Raw genomic sequence first — 24,602 nt, forward strand, 5'->3', positions numbered from 1 at the left:
CTAAAGTTAATCGGCAAAAATTTCAACAACCATAACTGTTCCAGCAAATCCGCAATTTGGCAACAAATCAAAACTACAGAGCCAAATACTTGTAATTATAAGTTTTATATAAAAAAGTTACTCTCTAATGTACTCTTTAAATGCAAAACAATTGACTGCTGGTACATTGTTTCTGATGAAATCACTAACAATTACTAACTAGTATTTGTTTATTGACAATTGTCACTTGACAAACATAAATTAAATTCACTTTCTTATATACAACAATCTTCAGATATAACAGCTCTGTAATCTACAATAAGAATTATTAGCCTTTAAAATGGCATGTTTATTACTGGAAAACATTGTCTGAACTCTGAACAAATTATAAAATCCCGCATATACGATCTCCTTTAAACAAACAAACAACAAAAACTGTATTTAAATGAAACCTCAATCTCGGCTCAGGCCTTGTGCATATTTCTTAACCATACAGGAATGCCTGTAAAATTAATGTGCATTATGTTTTTTAAACGTCATTCAGTTTAAATGTCTTGAAATATCTACCATTTACAGCATCATCAATCCACATAAAATTAATGGATTACATTAGACAGTGCTAAACAATGATATAAAGTAACTCACTAGTCAACTATGTTGATCGAATAGCCTCTTTAAGAGTTCAGAAAATCTTAGCTGTCTTCTCCTCACTATATATGTATAATTATCTTATAAATGAACACATTTGTAATAAGACTTTACAAAAATACTTTTATCAGAAATATGATTTCCAGTTGTCCACTTGAAGTAACTGTTTTACATTAAACAAGTACACTTGCTTTTTTCTAATTAGCAGCATCTGTTAAAAGCAACACTGGACAAATCAAAGTCCATGTCAATGGATTTAGGAAAATATAAAGAGGGTTATATAGAATATGCCCAGAAAATTTTAAAAGGCCTTTTCAGTTCTGCCAGCGTTAAAGTGATTGTTCACCCCCAAATTTATTTAAATTTACTCATCCTTGTTTAGTTCCAAACATTTTATTTTGTTGAACACAAAAGAAGATATTCTGAAGAATGTTGGAAACTGCTAGCCAATCTATAGTATAAAAAACAAATACTACAGAAGTCAATGGTTACCAGTTTCCAACATTTTTGAAACCATCTTCTTTTCTGTACAAAATACAAATTTGAAACAAGTGGAAGGTAAATAAATGATGACAGAACTGAATTTTGTGCGTGAACGATCCCTTTAAGTCCCTTTCAGAAAACTAGAAAAGAAAACTTTTACTTTGGTAAAAAGCTTCCAATCCAAGCATTTTCTGTTACTTTTAGCTACAGAAAAAAGCTTCTGTCTGTCTCCAGAGATGACCAGTAGGGGGAGCAGGAATTCCACAATCCCTAGAGCCCAAGGATGTGTCAGTAGACCAGTATAGAAGTGCTGCTTGCGATGGAAGACTGCCGTCCCCTCTTTTGACACAAGATATTACATCACCTTCCCCCATGGACGCTCAGTCTAACGTTTTATAACCACCTGTTCAAACGCTCCAGCACCAACCCTGAGTGACAGAAAGTAAGAGATAGATGGCATTGCATTACATTATAGAATTACATTACAGCAGTGAGCAATTTGATGATATTTCCAGAGCTCATGTAACATTATACCTCTCAATAATAGGCTTATCATAATGCAAAACACAATGACCATGCATCGCGCAAGGACAGCGTGAGCAGAGGATGCCAGTTGATGTGTTGACCTTGCGGCAGGGATGTTACATAATCAATCTCACCTGCTGTGCTGAGAGCCCAGTGCAGTGCTGCCTCCTGGCCCAACAAACAGACGCAGACCTTCCTCTGAAACACACACAAACACACATTTTGACTTCAGTCAGAGGAAAGGCTTGGAAAAAGATTAGACAAAAATCAAATAAAATGATGCGCCATATTTAGACATGCCATATTTTGCTCCCACTATATATTAAGTGACCTGATACAATGTGCACAATACTTATTGTGTTAATACATGTTTTTACAAATGTACTTGTGATTGATTAAATACCTGCATGTAATTACATCTGTAATTTTGACCATGCCTTACAACTTAACCCATCCTTAAACCTACCCATACATCAAACTTGTCCTGAACCCTACCCATCTGCCACCACAAGTGTTCTGCAATACATTATGAACACAGTACATTGCATTTATTTGTTGATGCAAGTAGTAGTCAAGGCCATCTAATGCCACGGCAAATGCTAACAATCAAAAAATTTAGTTTTAACTAGCAGAAATTAAACAATGAATTTTGTTTAATTTTTACATCCATATCTACAGTAACATTTTAAACTTCCTGCTTTGCTACTGTTCGGACGTCTTTACCTACTGCGCCACTCTTTGCAATCTTGCTTTTATATTTTATACCCTAATTTTAACTTGAGCCAATCAGCACAGTGCTCAAACAACACAGCTTAAAACTAGAAATTCCAAGAGTTTAGTCGAAGCATGGTGAATCGGCTTTCAGCAACTGCGCCCCCTGCTGCTGGAATCAGGTTTCAGAAATGATCAGATATGCTCCAACATTAGGCACATTTAAATCAAGACTGAAAACACATCTGTTTAGCTGTGCCTTTAGTGAATGAGCAGTGTGCTACGTCCGACAGATCGGACTATTATGTTTTTCTCTTCCTTTTCATTGTTTTATAACCCATTTTAACACATTAAATAAGTTTTAAATAATTTTTATTATTAGTTTTTATTTTTCTTATACATATCTTTTATTCCTGTTTAAGTAAAGCACTTTGAATTGCCACTGTGTACGAAATGTGCTATATAAATAAACTTGTCTTGTCTTGCGCAACTCTGATTGGGCAGAATGAAAGTGTGCTCACTCAATTGGCTGGTAAGACTATTACACACAGACGGCAGTCACACATTTGCACTGGGCAGGGGAAATTAAATAATACATATATATTTCATTTTGCAGCCTCTTGCGATTAGCTAATCGCGATTACGATTCGATAGAACAAAAATGATTAGTATTATTTTATTTGACATTTTTGCATTTAAGAGGAAAAAGCTTTTTTATAGATGTGACATCTCTCTTTTATAGATGTAAAATTGGCCCTTGAGTGACTTTGGTATATCAAATATAAATGTTTAAAAAACATTGACAGACATTTTTGAGTATTTTTACAGAACTGTAAAGTACAAGCCTACTCCAAAAACCTAGAAAGGGTTTCGCCATTATGGTAAAAACTTTATGGCAAGGTTGACTTTTGCATGAAATTGCTCTTGTGTGAAAACATAAAATGGGGAAACCATACTGATATAATAAAATGTCAAAATGTTAGATATTTATGTACAAATGAAACCACATATATTTCATGATTTTATGAACTGTAAACAGAAAGCACAATAAATGCAACTGAATAGACTACCATTTCAAATATCTTTTGTAAAAATAAAATGTCAAAATATGGGTGACAATGTTTCATCATCAAGGCAAGGCAGGTTTATATATACATAATAATATATTGTTTATATATATCACATTTCATACACCACGATTTTTTATATACACCATACAATTATCAATTAACAAAGAATAAAAATGATTCAAAACAGATTACAGTTTGTTAAAACAGGTTTTAAAGGAATGAAAAAGAACTGAAAGACATAATTTTGCGATCTGTTGGAGGTAGCACAGTGCTCATTCAGTAAAGGCACAGCTAAACAGATGTGTTTTCAGTCTTGATTTGAATGTGCCTAATGTTGGAGCATATCTGATCATGTCTGGAAGCTGATTCCAGCAGCAGGGGGCGCAGTAGCTGAAGGCTGATTCACCCTGCTTAGACTGAACTCTTGGAATTTCTAATTTGCTTGATCCTAATGATCTAAGTGATATGTTGGGTTTGTATCAAATGAACATCTCTGTAATGCACTGAGGTCCGAGGCCATTTAGTGATTTCTAAGTAAGTAATAAGATTGTACTCTGATTGTAACTGGGAGCCAGAGTAAAGACCTGAGGACAGGTGTGATGTGCTCTCAGTATCTCAGTTCTATCATCACTGATTATAACAAATGTATTTATGTAAATTTTAAACAACATGCTCATTTTGGTCCATGCTTATTAAAGGAATAGTTAATCCAAAAATGAAAATTCTGTTAATTTCATTTATTCCTCCTTCACTTGTTTTAAATCTGTTTGAGTTTCTTCCCTTTATTGAACACAAAACTGAATATTTTAAAGATTGTTGGAAACTGGCAGCCATTGACATCCATAGTAAGAAAAAAAAATATTTGGAATTCAGTTTATGTACATTCTTCGAAATATCTTTTTTGTGTTTAAAAGAAAAAAGGTTTGGAACCACTCAATGGTAAATTGATATTTTTTGGGGTAAAAATATCATTTTAAAAATTATATATAAAAAGGAATAAGCGATCATACCTCATTTTAAAATGGTTTAATTGTTTTAATGACAAGTGGGTAAAATATGTTTTCAAGAATATTTGCAAAATTGCCATATTATTTTGGAGCTGGAAAGTTATTCTCAATATTTTGAGTCTTTTAATGATGAAGCGCTGGAGTGCTCGAAACATCACATGCTTTGTGAGAGCTTTAAGCTTTTGAAGCTTTGATGTTGCCGCCTTTATGAATTCGTTGAGTCTTTTAATGTGCCATTAAATGCTTTGCTTCCAGAGGAAAGATATTGTGGCAACTGCAGGTTTCTGAGGTCTATTTATGAGTCACAGAAAAAAAGAGAGCGAGAGAAGAGGGGAAACTCCATCTGTTTGTTTGAGACTTTAGTAACCATAGTAAATGTTCATTTTACAAAGCCACAATGTGGTGCATATAAAAGTGCAACTGCGTCTGTGGTAAAACACAACTCCTGCGAATGCATTTTGCACCAACCATGGAACAGTGTGTGTTCAGTGTGTATGGTAACAGTCTGTACGAGTTAGTCATACACAATATATTTCCATGTGTGTGTGTTTGTAGACCGCCTGCTGTTATGGAGATAGGAATATTGTGCAGATATAAACAGGGATGTTACCATTCGAAATACACTTGTAGAAGTATTTAGAGTAAATCTTAATATATGTGTTGCGTGCATGTGTACACTCTCTATAAAGTAGCCCTTTTGTTAACAAAAACAACAGCATTTAACTTGAATGTAGTTTAGCTTTTTTGGTCATTTGTCATTCTTTCCCTGACCAGCCTGTATTATAACTGTAAGCTGTAAAATGTCAGTTTGGGTGCATTAAATTAATCAGAATTGACAGCAAAGACATTTTTAATAATACTAAAGATCCCAATTTAATGTTAGAAACTTGAGGGAATGCTTTAGGCACATAGTACACCATCAACAAATAGATTTGCTTCAAATCATCTAAATCGCAGCATCAGCCTATTCAGAAATTAAAGTTTGTATGCAAAAGCTGCTAAACACCACTTGCCTTTGGTTCTCGGGATATAGCAGCTTTTGCTGTCAATCAGAAGGTGCGAATCAAATCATATGGTTTTCAATGTATCGGTGTGCTGTTACGCCGGCTTTTATGAGTTTTATTCCGCTTTCGATTTTAAAAGACGGAGTTTGATGAACTGAATGAGGCTGTCCGACTGTCAGTGGATGGCAATTGAAAACGGCCCTTACCTCAAAACTTTGTGCATTATAAGAAAAAGAAAACACAATGTACAGTGGGAAGTGTAGCATGCATTCATTACGTTTGTTTATGCAGCGACGCTACTTTGAATAAGTCCGATTTATTATACATTAAAAGGCAGCATGTTTCACGAAAGAGAGTTAAAATGCTGTTCTTTTATCCCACGTGGAGGCTATGGGGATGAACAAGAGACGAAAAAGAGACTAAGACCTTGAGTATGGTGAGAATGAATAATTGACAGCTTCTAAAATTATATATATATATATATATATATATATATATATATATATATATATATATATATATATATATATATATATATATATATATATATATATATATATATATATATATATATACACATACACATACACATATACATATATACAGGGCACCGTAGGGAGCAATCTGGCCTGCCACCGTGACCCCGCACCCACATTGTTTGCAATGTAATCTAAACAACTACATTCTGGACTATAAAAGCCTTGAAGGTACAATATGTACAGCTGCAATATTTTTTAAAATGTACAGTGTGCTTTGTTTTTTGCTGTATGTGGGTGGAGTACTACAGAAGGGTTGGGGGGGGGAAGAGGCTGGACGAGTGCTATTATTTGCAAAATATTGCACGGCTATCAGCCAATCAGATTCAAGAACCTAACAGAGCTGTTTTATATATACACTGTAAATAAATAATAAGATTTACAGTTTTATTTTGTGTTTAACACAGTGAAGAAACTCTTAAAGGTTTGAAACCATTTTAGGGTAAGTAAATGGTGAGTATATTTTCATTTTGGTTGAACTATCACTTTCTCTAATAATAAGACATGTTTATGGATCAGCAATATCAGAAAGATTGTGATTTCTATTTTACATAATTATACCATATACTACATAACATCTGAACCACAAACGCTGTAAATATAATAAGTATAATAAGTATTAAAAAAAAGTGCCCTGTATAAATCAGAAAAAGATGCTTAATTAAAAATGAACAGTACCTTCATTACTGGAGTCCAGAATGCTGTGGCTGAAGTCTTGACCCTGTAGGATTGTTTCAATGATATCATCAGCGTCCACTCTGGTAGCGTCCACTCGCTTTAACTGACACTCAACCGAGTCCTGCTTTACAGGGTGTCTGAAATACAAACATACACTCTGCTACATAACTGTTAACTGCTACATCCAAAGATTTCTCTGAAAACTGATCGAGCATTGCATATTGTATACCTGCTGGCTGAGATCGCACTATGTGACGGTGTGGGTAAATGCTGTGGTAAAGGTGTTCGGGACTCTCTGTCCTCACTGGGTTCTGGAAGGCTACCTATCCCGGTGGAGGCACTGCCCACAGACAAGTTCCTCCGATGAGAAAGCTCTGTCAGGCTGGAGGAACGCGAGTGACCTGTGCTGTAACCTGAGGGGATGTCAAAAATGATCGACATTATTATGTAATATTATGCAAACATCCTATTGAATAAAATGATTAAATGTAATGCAAAACCATTAACTATTTCATGAACAGACCGGAGAACTTGGACTGCTGGCTGGCATAGCTGGCGGTTCTTGAGTGGCCACACTTTCCCAGTTCATCTGGAACCGAACCATGACTTTTTCCTAAGTTTTCTAGAAAACAATTCAAACAAAAAAATAAATAAATCAATGGATTGTTAGCTATCAATATTTATTCATCTTGTAATACTTAGCCAGAGCAAGACCATCTTCACAGCAATCACATCATTTACAGAAGGTATAAGTGCATTCATTCATTCATTCATTCTCTTTTGGCTTATTTATCAGGGGCACCACACCCAAAAGAGGGTGTACTTATTTATGCTGAGGACTGTATATAGGTGGTAGTGTTCTATACTTTATACCTGTAAAGTAATTAGTTGTGTTTGGTGTCTCTCCTCTTCTTTCTTCATGTAAACATGTCTCTGTGTCTCCTGGAAATCCAATTGTCATCGCAGTGGATGGAGGCCTAGAACAGTCAAAATCACCCCCCAAAAAATAATATAAACATATGAAAACAAAAGTTAACAATACATTACAATGTGCATTATCTATTAAGTGTTGCATTTTTTGCAAGCACTTTTTTTTTTTTTACAGTTTAAGCCTAGTACGGTTTTATTCTGCAAAAAGAACTGTCCAGGATGTATATTACCAACATTTATTATCTGTTAAATCTTTAATAAAATGCAATTCTGACAGAAAGACAGAAACAAAACTGCCTGATCATACAATAACCTGCGCATTATTCAGTGACCAGATGGTGTCGAAGAGTAAAAAATGCAAAGCTGACAAAAACAAAACCGGTTTAATAAAACTAACCTACGTATTATCCATTCACATGATGGCGCAGTCAAACAGTCAAAAACAGTGACATGACAGACACAGATACAAATGAATGTGGATGTAAGCATGTAAGTATATGATTGTGAACGTTTTCAGTGATAATCAATGTTATTCAAACTTCCCAGATGATCCGGGGTTATTTAGCGGTTGTTATCTCGGAATAACATACCTTGGAATGTCGCGACTATCCAATCAAAAGTGAGTATTCCAGACAGGCATAAGTATTTAGTATAAATAATAAGTATAAATAAAACATTAGTTAAAACCCTTTTTTTTTTTAAAATGTGAACAGTAATTTACAGTAATAAATATTTACTGCATAATTACGTTTAGACTCCTAATTGTTCACATGGGAGCCATAACATTTTGAAAGGTCAAAGTAAAATGACATTTTACGAAAAGAACAAGGAAAGAAGGACAAAAAAATAAACAACTTATGAAAGGGATTAATTAACGAATGGCTTGTTCATTAATTTTCCTTCAGCTTAGTCACTTTTTCAGAGGTTGCCACAGCGAAATGAACCGCCAACTATTCCAGCATATGTTTTACACAGCGGATGGCCTTCCAGCTGCAACCCAGCACTGGGAAACACCCATACATACTCATTCACACACATAAACTATGGCCAATTTAGTTTCTTTAATTCACCTATAGCACATGTCTTTGGACTGTGAGGGTAACCGGAGCACCCGGAGGAAACCCACGCCAACACGTCACCATTCCATGACTTCAGACTTACAAATATAAATAAATAAAAATATTTGTGATATTTTTAAAGCTGTTTATTTTTTTGTATATACAGTTCCACCTGTCAAATTGGCCAGTGGAAGCTTCTGTGTTACACACCACTGTTGGAATCCACCCACACTAGCAGGTTGGTGGGTGTTAATGTCAAACAAGATCACAGATGGTGAAATTCCTTACCGCAGATCTCCACAGCATGTACAGTAAATGTGGTAATACGATACATACAAATACAGTAAAACATATACGATTGCAATATACATTTATAAGTCAAGGGCGACATGGTGGCTCAGTGGTTAGCACTGTCGCCTCACAGCAAGAAGGTCGCTGGTTTGAGTCCCTGCTGTGCAATTTGGTATTTCTGTATGGAGTTTGCATGTTCTCCTCGTGTGTTTCCTCCGGGTGCTCCGGTTTCCCCCACTGTCTAAAGACATGCGCTATAGGTGAATTAAATAAGCTAAATTGGCAGTAGTTTATGTGTGTGAATTCAAGAGTGTATGGGTGTTTCCCAGAGATGGGTTGCAGCCGGAAGGGTGTCCACTGCGTAAAACATATGCAGGATAAGCTGGCGATTCATTTCGATGTGGCGACCCCTGATTAATAAAGGGACTAAGCCGAAAAGAAAATGAATGAATGAATACTGTAATATAACTGTCAAAGACCATCAGATATTTATGGTGCATGAATTATTCCCTAAATAAGCTGAACCCAGTCAAACTATATTAAATATTGCTAGAAAAGGAACAATTTATAAAACACTCATTTCTAAGAGATATTAATCCGTACTAATCTGCCATTTCACTGGACTTAGTGCATCTAAAAGCAACTATGACGCACCAGTGAGGGCTAAAAGCACTGCAGGCGCAGTTTGAGAAGTCCCACACACACCCCCATAACACTTCTGTGGGCCTCTCATAAACACATTCTCACAGGGAAACACCACCAAACACTCTGATTTATGACTGCGTATGACTATTTCTGACAACCATCTGCAGGGAAGGAACGATACAACTCTCATTAGAGCACGATTCTCATCGCTGTGTCGACAGAAGTGGGTACAGACACACACACACACACACACACATCTTCACGGGGGTTAATTCATCACTCATTTCACTTACTAATGCACTGCCAGTTCACTCTATGTGTTGTTTTATTGGCGGATTGTGTGCCAGCTGCTTATATAACAGGAAGCGCACCTTTCAGAGTGTGTGTCCGGGTGATGTGTGAGATGATGAATTCTCCCCCTTCTAAATGTCAGAATAAATGTCAACTATTTCAACACACACATACAAAACACATCCACACAATTACTCCGATCTGAAACTGCACCAACTATAAACAGCTTCAAGCACTAGTCTACTTGCACAGCCTCTGACCAAAATATAAAGAGAGAAAGCAAAATGATAAGATTAAAAAATAAAATAAGATTAAGGGTGACTTTTTTATGTTAACTGAAAACATCATAAATATTGCAAATATTAATCTGCGTTACAAACAACTTTCCTGTTGCCATTATTAACATTTAATTGATTGTGTGGCCTGTTTGTTAAAGCTGTGTAAGATCTTTATGCAAGGTCAGGTGTAACAGATAGATTTATTTAGTTTTACTTGTATACAAGTCAATGGGTACTTATACATGGCATTGTTTGTCATTATATGAATCACCAAGCACCACAGTTTCAATTATAATTATTCTTTGAAGAATTCTTTAAAGTCTTTGTGAATTATAAGTTGCTGAGATTTTTATTCAAGTACATTTATTTAATTAATAGTCATTTATTTATTACTTCCAACTAAAACAGAATGTTGAGTAGGGGGACGGGGTTTTGTGCATCATTCCCTCATAGCAAACTAACGGTAAAATCTAGATGGGATACAGCTGTGGATACTCACATCAATATAGCACTATACAACATTAATTCATATTTTTACATTACTGTGAGGTTTGTGTTTAGGGTTAGGCAGCTGTATCCCTTCTAGCAACAACCCAAACTAACATTAAAGGTGCAGTATGTAAGTCTGACACCCAGTGGTTGCATTCCTGAATCAAAACACACACAAGCGCAGGTTGCCAGATTGAGGACAAATAGGCATGTGCCTTAGTATCAAGCTTAAAGTCCAATTAAAATCGTGTTCTAAATAAAAGCAACGACATGCGATAGAAGGAATATTTTCCATACTAAAAGAAGTTTTGTTCTGGTAAATGCTAATAATGAGAGTCTGAATGCCATTTTACGTGACATTTATTGCCATACTACTGAAAGCAGCAGCAGATAATTTACCTCAGCTCTAGAAAAGAAAATAAACCATTTGAAATTGAACTTTAGACTCAAAACCTCCACATATCAGCGATTCAGCATCTACATTTAATAACGTTAAAAAAGTTTATTATGTATTAATTAGTCTATAAACCTTACCATTTGGTTGGAGTGCAGTAAGTGCACTATTCTGTGCTTCTGAACGGCTGTATTTAAATTTCTGTCGTGTGTCATCTGGTGCAAACAGCCAAATTGCTTATCACTGCAAATCTAGTCACGTAGCGTGTTGTTAGGACACATGGTTATAATGTAACCTGCTCACCTAAGCATGTGTCTTAAATATCTGCAAACATATTAAGATATTTGTATGCTTTAGAAGAGAGTCAAAAAACTCACATACAGCACCTTTAAGAGGGGCGTGGTTAAGAATGTCAATATGCAGTTGCTATGGAAGTCAAATGCAGAAGCAAGTAGTCACTAGATTTTCATTGAAGATTAGCAAAACAAACTGATTTCTGTTCAGTGGATTAACTTGCACAGATTAATTTTCACCTTAAGAATAGCACCAAGAACTAGTACAATAAACATGGTAAATTTTGATTTAAAGCAGAGTTTAATGTTTTGCTAAAAAAAAAATCACCATTAGCAAAGTCTGGGCGATCTATAGCCTTAAATTAATTGTCTTCTAATTTAATATATAAGGTATGTGCCAAAAAATTTGAATATCGAGGGAAAGTCCATTTATTTCAATAGTTTCCAATTTGTGTTATATTAGTTTACTACACACAAAGTAATATATTTCAATCCTTCATTTGTTTCAATTTGAACGATTATGGATTAAAGATGAAAAAACTCCAATCCAGTATTTCACAAAATTAGAATATCATGACAAAGTTCAACACTGTAGCTTCCTGTGTCTTAATCTAGTCCGCTAATTAATGCAAAACCTTGAAATTGTCTCAGTCTGGCTTAGTAGGCTTCAGAATCATCGGGAAGACTGCTGACTTGACAGTTGTGCAGAAGACCATCACTGGAACCCTCCATAATGAGGAAAAGTCTCAAAAGACACTTGCAAAAGAAACTGCATGTTCTCAGAGTGCAGTATACAAGTATATTATTAATGTTAAGAGAAAGGGAAAAATGTGGCTGGAAAAGGTGCACAAGTATAACCGCAGCTTTGAGAGGATTGTCAAGCAAGGGTGACTGAGGCTAGTATCAGAACATCAAGAACCACCACATATACACATCTGTATGACATGGGCTACAGCTGTAGAACTCCATGTGTCAAGCCACTCCTGAACAAAAAACAACCCTAGAAGCATCTGTGCTGGGTTAAAGAGAAAAAGTACTGGTCTGTTGTGCAGTGGTCCCAAGTCCTCTTTCAGATGAAAGCAAATTTTGTATTTCATTTGGAAATCAAGATCCCAGAGTCTGGAGGAAGAGCGGAGAGACACAAAAGTCAAGCTGCTTAAAGTCCAGTGTGAGGTTTCCACAGTCAGTGATGGTTTGGGGAGCCATGTCATAAGCTGGTGTTGGTCCATTGTCTTTTATCAAGTCCACAGTCAACGCAGCTCTATACCAGGGCGTTTTAGAGCACTTCATGTTTCCTGTTGCCGACAAGCTTTTTGGAGATGATGATTTTATTTTCCAGCGATGACTTGGAACCTGCACACAGTGCCACAGCTACCAGTACCTGGTTTAAGGACCATGGTATCCTTGTTCTTAATTGGCCAGGAAACTCACCTGACTTAAACCCCATTGAATAGCTATGTGCTATTGTCAAGAGGAAGATGAGGGAACAGAGACCCCAAAATGCAGACGAGCTGAAGGCTGATCAAAGCAGCTGGGACTACCATAACAATACAACTGTCAAAGGTTGATCGCCATCATGCCACACCCCCTTAATGCTGTAATTAGTGCTAAGGGACGCACAAAAGTACTGAGGACATAATACAGTACATTAACACACTTTTCAGAAGGCCAACATGAGGTTAAGATCCATTTTTTATTGGTCACATGAAATATTCTAATTTTGTGAAATACTGGATTTGGGTTTTTTCATCTTTAATCCAAATTGAATCAAATGAAGACTTGAAATATTTCACTTCATGTGTAGTGAACTAATATAACACACAGGTTTCACTTTTTTTAAAACAAATTTTTTAAATAAACAGACTTTCCCTCAATATTCAATTTTTTTTGGCAACATACCTGTATTTAAAAATTATATTGATTTTATCTTGCATTTTTAGATTAAGCTCATTTAAAAGTTAACATATAAATATATAATTACATACATAAATTTAAATTAAACTACAGTTTTCAGTGTCATATTATGACTTGCCATCTTAATTAGTTTACCTAGGCTTCAAGCTTCAGCCACTGAAATAGAAACCTCTGCGCATTTTACTAAACATCACCAAGGAAGTGGTTGAACCAGACTTCCTGAGTTTTTGCAGTACTAGACTGTGGTGATAGACAATGATACAAACACACACTTGTACATCAGCATAGACACGCGAACATAAACAGAAGCATCACATGTCTGCTGGGTTACAATTCTGTTGATGAGACTAGATTAAAACAATGCTGGTTTATGAAACTGGTCTCATCCAAATATGAAAATTCTGTCATCATTTACTCCCCTTCCACTTGTTTCAAATCTGTTTGTTTCTTTCTTCAGAACAAGATATTTTGAAGAATATCGATATACTATGAATGTTTTTGGCTGCGTTCTTCAAATTCCCTACTAATTCTAATTCTGTTCAACCACTTGAAGGTGAACAAACAGTGAGTAAGTGTTCAGTTTTAAATTAACTATCTCATTACGACTCACTTTACATGCTAAAAAAAGCAAGTGTATACAAACTGCACACAAAAGTCTGCAGACCTTGATTGAAAACAAAACATTTTAAAATGTATTAAAAGTAAAGGTACCACTTACGTTTTAAAGCAGGGATCACCCGACATTAGATGCATACTGATTATCACCTAGAAAAAGAAAGAGAGAGAGAGGTGAGCAGTTATATATGCTTCGAGACGCAGCAGATTGTACATTCCTAATACCCTTGTTGAAATGCCTTCTGATTCAGGGGATCATGGTAAATTGTACCATCATCAAGGTGAGTCTCTATAATCTGAACCATGTAAAAAGTTGCAAAAAAGCCCTATGTGCACTATATACAGATGAAATAATCAGTGAACATAAATATATTGAACAACTATTTTTCTAAAGCCACAGTGGTCCCAGATAATAGAGTTTTAGGGGCTCTTATATCATGAATGTGCAATTAAGATACTTTTTTGAATAATATATTATACACAATAATGTTATTTTTATTGGTATTGTTTAAGTCTTGTTCACTATATTTATAGTCACTTACCAACATTTATAAAACATGTCGAAATCTTTTTTCGATTTTATTAACCTTTGTATAATGTTTGTACTTTCTCTGGTCACTACTCTTTTTAGTTTTCGGAACTTAAAGCTCAATACCTTTAATATATTATCATCCTTTAAAAATTAAATCCCTTTAACAGCACAGAATTGCTGTGCTTGTTTTCAGTAGACCCTTTTCACATTTCCGGGTTTGTCAGTAGCGGAAGACATAGCTCGGTAAACTTAGAGCACAGTCAATAGGAGAGTAGACTGATAACGGCAGCCAGAGGAGAGAATAACGTCAAATTTATGTTCAGCCCAATAGACGCTGCATTAGAAACACCACGCATAAGAGGTCATTTCGTTTCTTGTAATTTGACACAAAGATGACATAATACATACATAACTGCATATAAATGTTTATACTTTAATCAAAGTTTTTGAATCTTTCAAGGATTTAAGATTGTGAAGACCGTTAAACACATCATAACAGTCTTGTAAAAATGGTTTGTTAACTGCATTTGTGTAATTGTTATTGTTTTGTGTCCTTACTGCTTCGTATCTGCTTTTCATGTTGCCTCTTGGCCACATTGGCCATAAATGACTCAATTGACTCACTTGTTTAAATAAAGATCAACAAGTGTCTCATAAACCTTGATTCTTTAAATTACCATGGTTTTATTTTTGCTTTGACTTTATTACAAATTTACATCTAATAAAACAAAATTGTTATTATTATTTTTATTCACTTCACCTGTGAAAACCTTGTTGATTTTCAAGACCCCTGCAAATGGTTGCTTTTATTAACAAAATAAAATAAAATTGTCATGCTATCATATGTAAAATTATTTTGCTTAGGCATGTCTATATATATATATATATATATATATATATATATATATATATATATATATATATATATATATATATATATATATATATATATATATATATATATATATATATATATATATATATATACACAATTTGTCATACTGCTGTTTTTTTTTGTTAACATATTTATTATGTAATATAAGTAATTTATTTATTACTTCCAACTAAAACGGAATATTGAGGGGTGGGGTTTTGTGCATCATTTCCTCATAGCAAACTAACGGTAAAGTCTAGATGGGATACAGCTGCGGATACTCGCATCAATATAGCACTGTACAACAATAATTCAAATTTTTACATTACTGTGAGGTTTAGGTTTAGGGTTGGGGTAGATGTTATTAAAATATAATTAATGGGTAATTTAATAAATAATATGAATTATACTAAGTATGATTACTTTTTATATTTTTTTTACTTAATTTAATTTTTTTTAACATTTAATAAATTTTAAAATGATAATGATTTACAAGACCCTTGCAAATGGTTGCTTTTATTAGAAAATTTTTAAAAAGTTAATAAAATTGTCATGATATCATATATAATAATTTTGTTTAGGTATGTCAATATAAATGTTTTTTTTTATTATTATTGATGACCCAACAACTGATACAATTTAACATTTTCAAAACAAAAAAATATAGAAAAAAAGTAATTATAATTAAAATTGTAAACACCGCAGGAAACCTCTACAAGAAACATGGTGTATACATAACTATAATGATCTGCCTAGAATGCCTTGTTTCTATAAAAAAAAAAAAAAAAAACTTTTTCCAATTTTTACTGAACTGTGGTGACGCAATATAAAATGTCTGGCTGTCTGCTGCTATAAATGTGCCAGCGTGTGGAATTCTGGGTGCTCTCTGAACAGCTCCAGGCGGAGGCGGAATGATTGAGGACTGAGGAATTCTGGGTACTCTCTGAACAGCTCCAGGCGCAGGTGGGGGTTGTGCATTGGAAAAGCACAGCTCAACACAGGCCTGAGCATGCCATACATAACCCACATGAAGCGGAACATAAAGTAACACAACACCACACAGATCTGACAGGACACGCCCCTAGTAACAGCGTGTTTATGATATAAATAAACTAAAGGATACAATATAGAGAGTATGCGATTTATAGATAAAGGGTACAGCTGTCTTAAAGTCTGTGTGTGTCTTCATTTTGAAGCTGTTCTACTGTATACAATGCTCGGCTTAAATGAGTATACCCCTTTTTGAAAATGAATATTTTAACCATTTATGGAATAAATATAGCCAATATTTTTGGTGCTTTTAAACTAAACTGTTGTATCCATTAAACTAAGAGTTTGGTCACCTAACAGCTTAAGAAATAGAAAGATAATACATTTAAATCTAAATGAGTTATTGGAAAAAATAAAATTACAAACTGCAAAATTTCACCCAAATTTGATCATTTGTTTATTTTACTTGATTTTTTTGGTTTAGTAAAATTTTATTTAATATTTTCCCCAATACATTATTTGGGTGGACTAATTTTTGGACTGTAATCTTAAGTTTTTTTGTTAGATTAGTTCTAGTTTTAGTTTCAGTACTGACTAATCTACTGTATATGCACAAATATATTATTGTAAAGCATCTTATAGAAAATATTAATTTAAAAGAGAGGGATGTACTCAATTATGCTGAGCGCTGTGTTTGTTATTGTAGGGCTCGAAAGTAACATTCGACAGCACTGCCACTGATGCTACTATTGTACATTCTACACATGGTGGCACCAACACCTAATTTAGTAGCACTCTACGATTGTAATATTAAATCTCTCACTAAAACTCTCTGAGAGATTTAGTATCTTAGTCTCACGATTCGGATGATATTATATTTTTTTAGTCATGGATCGGACTGTTTTTCAGATCAGCCAAAAAGGGGAAAAAACAAATATAATTTGCTTTACATTTATCACAAAAACAGTACTGCAAGAACCTTTTGGTTTTAACAAACAGAACTTAGAAGCTGTAATTTTATTAAAAATAAAATGAAGAAATAATCAGCTGAATAAAAATAAATTGTAAATTATTCAGTACTGTGAAAAATTCACTGTTACTACTACTGTTGCAGAAAATGCTAAATGTATAAAGTGTATATTTAGTATTAAATGTATATTTAAATATAGATTTAGTCTCATTTTCAATAAATTATTTAGTTATTCAATCATAAAAATTCATTTTTCGTTGCTAGATGGATCATTTTTGAAGAATTATTCAATGGTATATTTTGTGATGGCTGGTTGTCGTCACCTATTGGCAGTGCTTAATTTGTGAATTGCGAAGTCCCGGAATAGATCGAGGTAACGGATCAGGCATGTCACCCGAGGATGGAGCGGTGTCACGCACAGAAGTGGGGAATGGGGTTGGGTGTTGGTGTGGTGGATTGCAGAGGGGTGTCACGGATGACAATAAACTGGGTTGGGGAGTCACGGAAGAAAGCGAAAATGAACAGCGGACGGGAGAGAAGGGTGGTTGAGGAAGAGGATCGTCAAAATGAGGTGCCGTATCAGATTTCAGAGGTGCTGGATCCAGATCCGTTGTGTTCTAGCACAAATTATTAACCTTTGTATATTGCCTATTGGATAAATAATGTAATTGTGAGTTGGCTAAATAATTTGTGTTGTGTGGGTGTTAAGATCATGATTTTTTAATGATTAATCATCGTGCAGCTTACACTAAATGCATTAATGCAGGCTAAATAAGTAGTGATGGAAAACATCTAAAAAGACCCACCACATCCCGAATCGTTCTTTCGTCATCATTCTATTTTACAGGTAAACCTAAATGCTTTCATACGTGTGATCTGAATGACGCGAAAGGCAATCTCTCTGCGATCGTTACAAATTTAGGATTAATCTACAAGTCAAAAAAATTAATCCACGGGTCACATGTTCCAAATCTTGGGTTGTGATCCGTATGAATCACAGACAAACCATGATCCGTTACATCGTAGCAATGTTGATGTAATTGATCTTGGTGTAATAAATCTGCTACGCTGCTGCTGCTTTTATCATTGGTGCAAAACAAGTATTGAGACTTGGTATTGGCAGTATATTCACATACATGCTGTCTGAGAATATAAAAACACTGCTGCTGCAATAATAACATACATGATTATGAAAGATTGGAACAACATGAGAGTCAGTAATAAATAACCCACTTTGATCTTTTGGGTGAACTAACACTTTAAACTAGTTTAATTTGTGATTTGTATCAGAGATCTCTGTAACAAACTTAAAAGCTTCTCAATGGATTTCACATCACTGGTTAGGTGTCTTGTAAACTACTTTTTTTGTTCATTGTGTGCAGTTCAGTCAGTAAGTGTATTAAATTCCTCTCTGATGTATCTCATACACAACAGAATATCACTGCTTTTCAATTTAGCAAATCAATAGTGGCAGCCTCTAGTCAAATTTTGTTGCTTTAGCAAGAAAAAAGGTAGCAACATACAAAAATTTTCCTCACAGTCTGGAACTCTGTTTTTGTTTGTACCTTCAGTATAGAGTTGTCTTGACGTGTGTTTTTGGTGTTGTATCCCTCCAATAGACAGCGCCTCGTGGTGCTTCCTGAACCAGCAAACTCAGCCAAGTTTAAATCAGCAAAACCAAGCTGAGTGACATACAAACACTGTGTCAGCGCCAGTAATTTGAAAGAAAAGGTTTCATAATCCATGGATAAACATAGCTTACCTTTGCAAACGTCTTCCCACCTTTGAGCTCCTTCATAAGAGAACATAACAAATCTGAATGAAAATCTCACCCAATCCAACAACGTTTGCACAGAAAAGTATCTTTACAGTTCAGAGTATACGTTAAAACTATACCTTTCTTACAGACACTCGAAAAACACAAGGATCCAGCACCCCTGTCCCGGCATTAGCACTCATCTTACATATAAAGGAGAATCTTTTCTTCCATTTGACGCAATTCACCAAAACTGGCTCTCTGCAGAAAAACCACAAGAAAAAGAGTGAGAAAAAGAGAAACAGACCAGTATTTAGACTGAAAGATAGAGTATGATTATGATAGAAAACAACATACAGTATAAAGACAGACAGACAGACACTGTAGACAAAGATTTGCAGAAAAACAGACATATGACAGGTAGACAAAGAAGGACAGATAAGGGAGAGCATTTGTAAAGGGATTTGCAGCATGTTTGAACGAGATTTCAGTTTCAGTAACTTAGTAATTGAAGAGGATTAGTTTGTTACAGTGTCTCTTACCTCATATTGGCTCGTTGTGAAATATTGTGCATTCTGTAATGAATGTTGAACAATGCTTCCTGCAGCTGTTTCACTTACTTTGAATATGTCTGTTTTGTACTGTACTCATTCAAAAGATTCTTCTAAGCGTCCTGAAATCCCAAACCACTGAGCTAAACATTTATCTGCAGTGTTTATGGGGAGAAACGTCTGGCATTCCGACAGACTGGACTGTAACAGGACTGTTAGCATTTTGTAAAATGCACAAGTCCAGAGACTCCAGCCTCGACGGTTAGAGGAAGGAAAGGATTAGCTAATCAACCACTGCCCACTTTTCATAGATATACGTGTGTGTGTGTGTATATCTATGCCCACTTTTGCGGACCTGTTGAGGTTCTTAAAAACACGCCCACCTCATTCGACCCCTGTCAACATACACGTTTTGTCTGTAAAACAACAACAAAAATCAACTATCTAACGTTACACTGCTTTACAAATGTCTCGACATCATTTCAGATGTAAATTCGTTCTGATGAAGGGAAGATTAAAACAAACTCTGTTGGTCATCTGCCACAGTCTAAACGTCTAGACGTTAACTTAATCAAGAAAGCTAACAAATTTAAATAAATTATTTATGATTAAAACAACCGTATTATTTTGTGGCTATTGGCTAACTTTACGGTAGATGTCCTTAATCACTGATAACATACAATAGATTCAAACACGAATCCACGTTAATAAGTTAAAATGGATTTTGCTTAAAAATGACCTTTTTTATTTTAGCGAAAACATTTTTTTTTTCATTTAATATAAGTCTTTAGGTGAGTTTAGTTTGTCTCACCTCGAAGACTCCTCTGAAAAGCCTCCGTCCGTCAGTCGGACTTTGCAGAACAGAACTCCGTTCACGTACGGGACAGATGACAGCTCCTCCAGCTCCACGTCCACTTTAAACTTAAACCTTTTCTTTTTCATCATGATGAAAGCCATTGATTGGAAATACGAAGGACGACAGAGTTGCTGTTGTACTCCTCGAACAGGGTTTAAAGACAGGGTCCCACACTCTCTGACGCGCCTCTGCGATGAGTGAATCTTTGCGTGTGAAACCGGAGTTTTTTTAAACGCCGCTGAGTGAACAGAGAAGAACTCACAACTGACGACACTTTAAAATAAAAGTCCATCCAAGACATTTGAAATAGTATATTCCGTGCTCACAGTTGAAAATATTTATCTAAGTATTATTTTATATAATTAATAATGTGTGAAATAAATGTATTTTGATATTGTTTGTTTATATCTGTGTATTTTTGTCTAACAAATAAATAATAAGTATTGTTGTTTACTTTTATTTAAAATATTTATATTTATATATGAACGTAGAATTTCTTTTATATTTGTGTTTATATTTGCTTGTATTTAAGTTATGTTTTTAACAGAAGAAATGACTTATTTTTATCAGGTTTTATTATTAAAAACAATTATATATTTTTATGTGTTTCAAGAAACATTTTTTGTTGTTATATTTTATAAATATTTTATAAACATACTAATGGCATTGCTTCTTTAATTTACACATTTTGGCATAAAATAACAAAAACAAAAGATGCCATGTTTTATACAACACAATACCAATGTTTTAACCTCAGAAAAGCAAACTCTAGTGGAATTTGTTATCCAACAGTTATTTGATGTAGAAATATATATATATATATATATATATATATATATATATATATATATATATATATATATATATATATATATATATATATATATATATATATATATATATATATATATATATATATATATATATATATATATATATATATTTTGAAGAAATGCTATCAAACATCTACAGAATAAAACTTTCTGAAAAATTCCATATATAATAGCTTCACTAAATCCTAAATCCGCACAATCTACAGAATTAAATAAAGAATAAATAACACAATTACACAATACTTTATACTATTAATAGTTTCATAGAATATTAGAAAATCATTTATGTATATACATGTTAGAGATAATTTATTTGTTTACATGTTATATTTATATATATTTTTTATATATCTTTGTCATTCTGCTATCATTTTGCAGATGTTTACATATGTATATATCTTTGGGGTAACAGTGAGGGTTTTGTATTTGAGTTTTGAGAACAGAGGCTAAAAGCTTTGTCTGGTTAGCATGGCCTTGGAGATCCTCTACTGGTTTAAATTGGAACATCACACATACAAGCATCTTTTTCTATTGAGACTGGCATAAACCTTTATGTTAATTTCCATACGTGTTTCTGTAATCTTTTCATGCTTTTTTTTTTTTTTTTTTGCAAAATGTGGAAACGGAACATGTTTAAACAACGAAAAACATTATTCTGACTCGGGAATAAAAAAAAAAACACCAGTTTTTCTCGGTCACTTTGGTGCATTTCTCACAACACTATTTTTTACATTTGCACAACAGTTAATGCATTTCTCAAAACAATTAGTAATGTGTTTCATGCACACATGCATCAACTGCTTTCATACAACTCTCTGCTGTTTTATAACATTATAATTTGCTTATGTCATGTCAGTCAAAATTAACTAAACTTGTGAATGCTGAATAGTCATTCCATATAAAGCTAATAGTCCTCATTTCGCTTCTTGAGTCATTACATACAAAAATGTTGAACTTGTTGTCAAAATCTGTCAAGCAAATTTTATAAAAATCTTTAAATCTTTTTTTTTTTCCCTGAAAATGTCTTCTAAATTGAAGGATTTCATGAATGATTTACAGACCTATGTATGTTGTAGGTTCAGTTCCAATATGTACTGCTATATTGTTTACAGTTGTGCACAGCTCTACCCAAAAGGGAGTTTATGTTTGTTGTAAATAAGGGTGAATTTATTCTTTTGCACAATAAGATAGAATTGCAAAGAGCATATGCAGTAAAAATGTGAAACATACATATTCAGTGTCATGTACTAAGATGCCTCACTAAATGCGATGATGTCTACCTTTACTGTAGTTTTCAAATGGCTCTGCAAATAGTATATAGTGCTGTCTTGAACATTTTCAGGACATGTCACCAAAATCTGACTTAATTACACTGGAACAAATGTGCAGAGTAAACTGTCATAATGAAAACATGACAAAGCCATCTGACTATCTTGTTCATAAACAATGGTGTCAGGACTTTTCATCTTGATGACACTGACGCTTTCATTGACATCAATACTTGGTTTTGAGGAATGAGCTATCCATTTTGAGCAAGTTATCAGGTTATCAACTAGGTTTTGCAATTTGTACTAATTGTGTGAGAAATGCACCAAAGCCACTGAGAAAAACTGTAATAATAAGAGTGCATTTATTTCGTCTTTCGTCTTTTATAGCAGAATAAAGAAAAACACAAAATCCAAATACAGCTAAAACATAATGCAGGCCATGTAGTGTTTATTAACAGAAGACCACTAGAGGGAGACAACTCATCACGAAAGCATCACATCATGATTTTTGACTGTGAACAGATTAATCAGACGCCTAGTCTGTTTTTAATAATATTCTAATTGGAATAATTTGTGGTTTAAGTGGATTGTTTAATTTGTAAACTAGCAAATGGAATTTGCTCAGTAAATCGCCTCCGGGTGTAAACAACGTTTGAAAACAATAAACAGTGTTTGCAGGTAATGAAAAAGTTGTAATTGGCTCTTTAAAAAAGTATAACAACCAATCACAATCGCCAATAGATCCTAACAGAAACTTATCAGCCAATTGGAACCGTTGTTTCAAATACTTACAGTTTTCTTGCATCAGCCTCGTTAGCGCAGTAGGTAGCGCGTCAGTCTCATAATCTGAAGGTCGTGAGTTCGATCCTCACACGGGGCAGTTGAGTTTTTTCAGGACGAAATTGTTAGGATTAGGATCGAGATTAGTGAACCTACTGAATTTAGCCATGGCGATATTGGAACCAATCTATGGGTAGGAGTCAACAAAGAAATAAGTGTCAAAACTAATGCTGGCCAAAGATTAATCGCATCCAAAATAAAAGTTTGTTTTGACGTGTGTGTGTGTATTTTATAGAGACATATTTATATATAGAAACATTATTATAACACACACACACATATACACACGCACGCACGCACGCACACACACGTTCTATAAATTTTTTATATTAAAATATATTTAACATTTTATATATGTATAATGTATTTGTCAAAACAAAATTTTTATTTTGGATGTGATTACGTTCACAATCACGTGATTACATGGATGTGATTAAATTCAAGTCTTGTTTTCTAGTCTAGTACACATAGCTCTACTTGATGTTGTATATCTGTCATAATTTTATAATCATAATTTTCTGTGTCTAGGTTACAGTTCAGTTAAAACTTAAAAAATATTTTACATAATATTTTTTTGAAAAGGACCCAAACCTTAAACATGACAATGAGTTCACTGTACTCAAATGGCCTCCACAGTCACCGGAACTGAATCCAATAGAGCACCTTTGGGATGTGGTGGAACGGGAGATTTGCATCATGGATGTGCAGCCGACAAATCTACAGCAACTGTGTGATGCTATCATTTCAATATGGAGCGAAATCTCTGAGGGATATTTCCAGTATCTTGTTGAATGTATGCCACGAAGGATTAAGGCAGTTCTGAAGGCAAAAATGGGTGCAACTAGTAAGGTTTACCTAATAAAGCGGCTGGTGAGTGTATATACGCTCTTACAGAATTATATAATTCGTAATTGGATTTAGTTTAACTTAAAGCACAAAATTACAAAAACTTAAAAAATATACATATTTTATATTTTAAGCTGTAAATAAAAACAACAAAAGCTACTCATTGATACAAAAAAAAAAAAAAAAACTGCTGCGTGTGGATGCAGTGGCAATTATTGATTTATTATCATTATTTATTTATTTATTTACCTGCCTGGGGCTACTTGTTTGTTTGCCAGATTTTGTTACCCATATATAATTATTTTTATTTACTTACTAAAATTAATTTATTACTTTTTGGCTCTTTCAGTGCTTTGCAAATATTGTAAATCCTGACAGTCAAGTAAATCTTTGATGAGTGTGTGTGTGCGTATGCGCGTGCAAGTGAATGTGAGTGAGAGAGAGAGA

At 34.2% G+C, this 24,602-nt stretch overlaps 1 protein-coding gene and 1 non-coding gene across 2 annotated transcripts; one reads left to right on the top strand and one right to left on the bottom strand.

Moving 5' to 3' along the window:
* Positions 1-86: 86 nt before the first annotated feature.
* On the bottom strand, positions 87-20,587 carry eeig2a (EEIG family member 2a). Its single transcript, XM_056480933.1, has 11 exons — positions 20,324-20,587; positions 19,102-19,222; positions 18,968-18,997; positions 18,771-18,887; positions 13,943-13,989; positions 7,515-7,618; positions 7,165-7,263; positions 6,871-7,054; positions 6,642-6,778; positions 1,770-1,833; positions 87-1,538 (listed from the first exon to the last, which is right to left on the bottom strand). The coding sequence occupies exons 1-11, from the start codon at positions 20,467-20,469 to the stop codon at positions 1,496-1,498; spliced, it is 1,092 nt and encodes a 363-aa protein (XP_056336908.1). The 5' UTR covers positions 20,470-20,587; the 3' UTR covers positions 87-1,495.
* A 2,689-nt stretch (positions 20,588-23,276) lies between these two features.
* Positions 23,277-23,349, top strand: trnam-cau (transfer RNA methionine (anticodon CAU)). The gene has a single exon. It is a non-coding gene; the product is annotated as a tRNA-Met (tRNA).
* Positions 23,350-24,602: the final 1,253 nt, after the last annotated feature.

This window comes from Danio aesculapii, chromosome 2, assembly GCF_903798145.1.
Source record: "Danio aesculapii chromosome 2, fDanAes4.1, whole genome shotgun sequence".
Taxonomy (NCBI): domain Eukaryota; kingdom Metazoa; phylum Chordata; class Actinopteri; order Cypriniformes; family Danionidae; genus Danio; species Danio aesculapii.

Excerpts from the sequence above, each read along its gene's own strand:
- eeig2a (XM_056480933.1), bottom strand. The coding sequence starts at position 20,469 with ATGGCTTTCATCATGATGAAAAAGAAAAGGTTTAAGTTTAAAGTGGAC. Across the intron at positions 13,990-18,770 it reads AAGACAACTCTATACTGAAG|GTGATAATCAGTATGCATCT; the intron begins GTACAAACAAAA and ends TTCTTTTTCTAG. Across the intron at positions 1,539-1,769 it reads CTGGGCTCTCAGCACAGCAG|GGTTGGTGCTGGAGCGTTTG; the intron begins GTGAGATTGATT and ends TCTGTCACTCAG.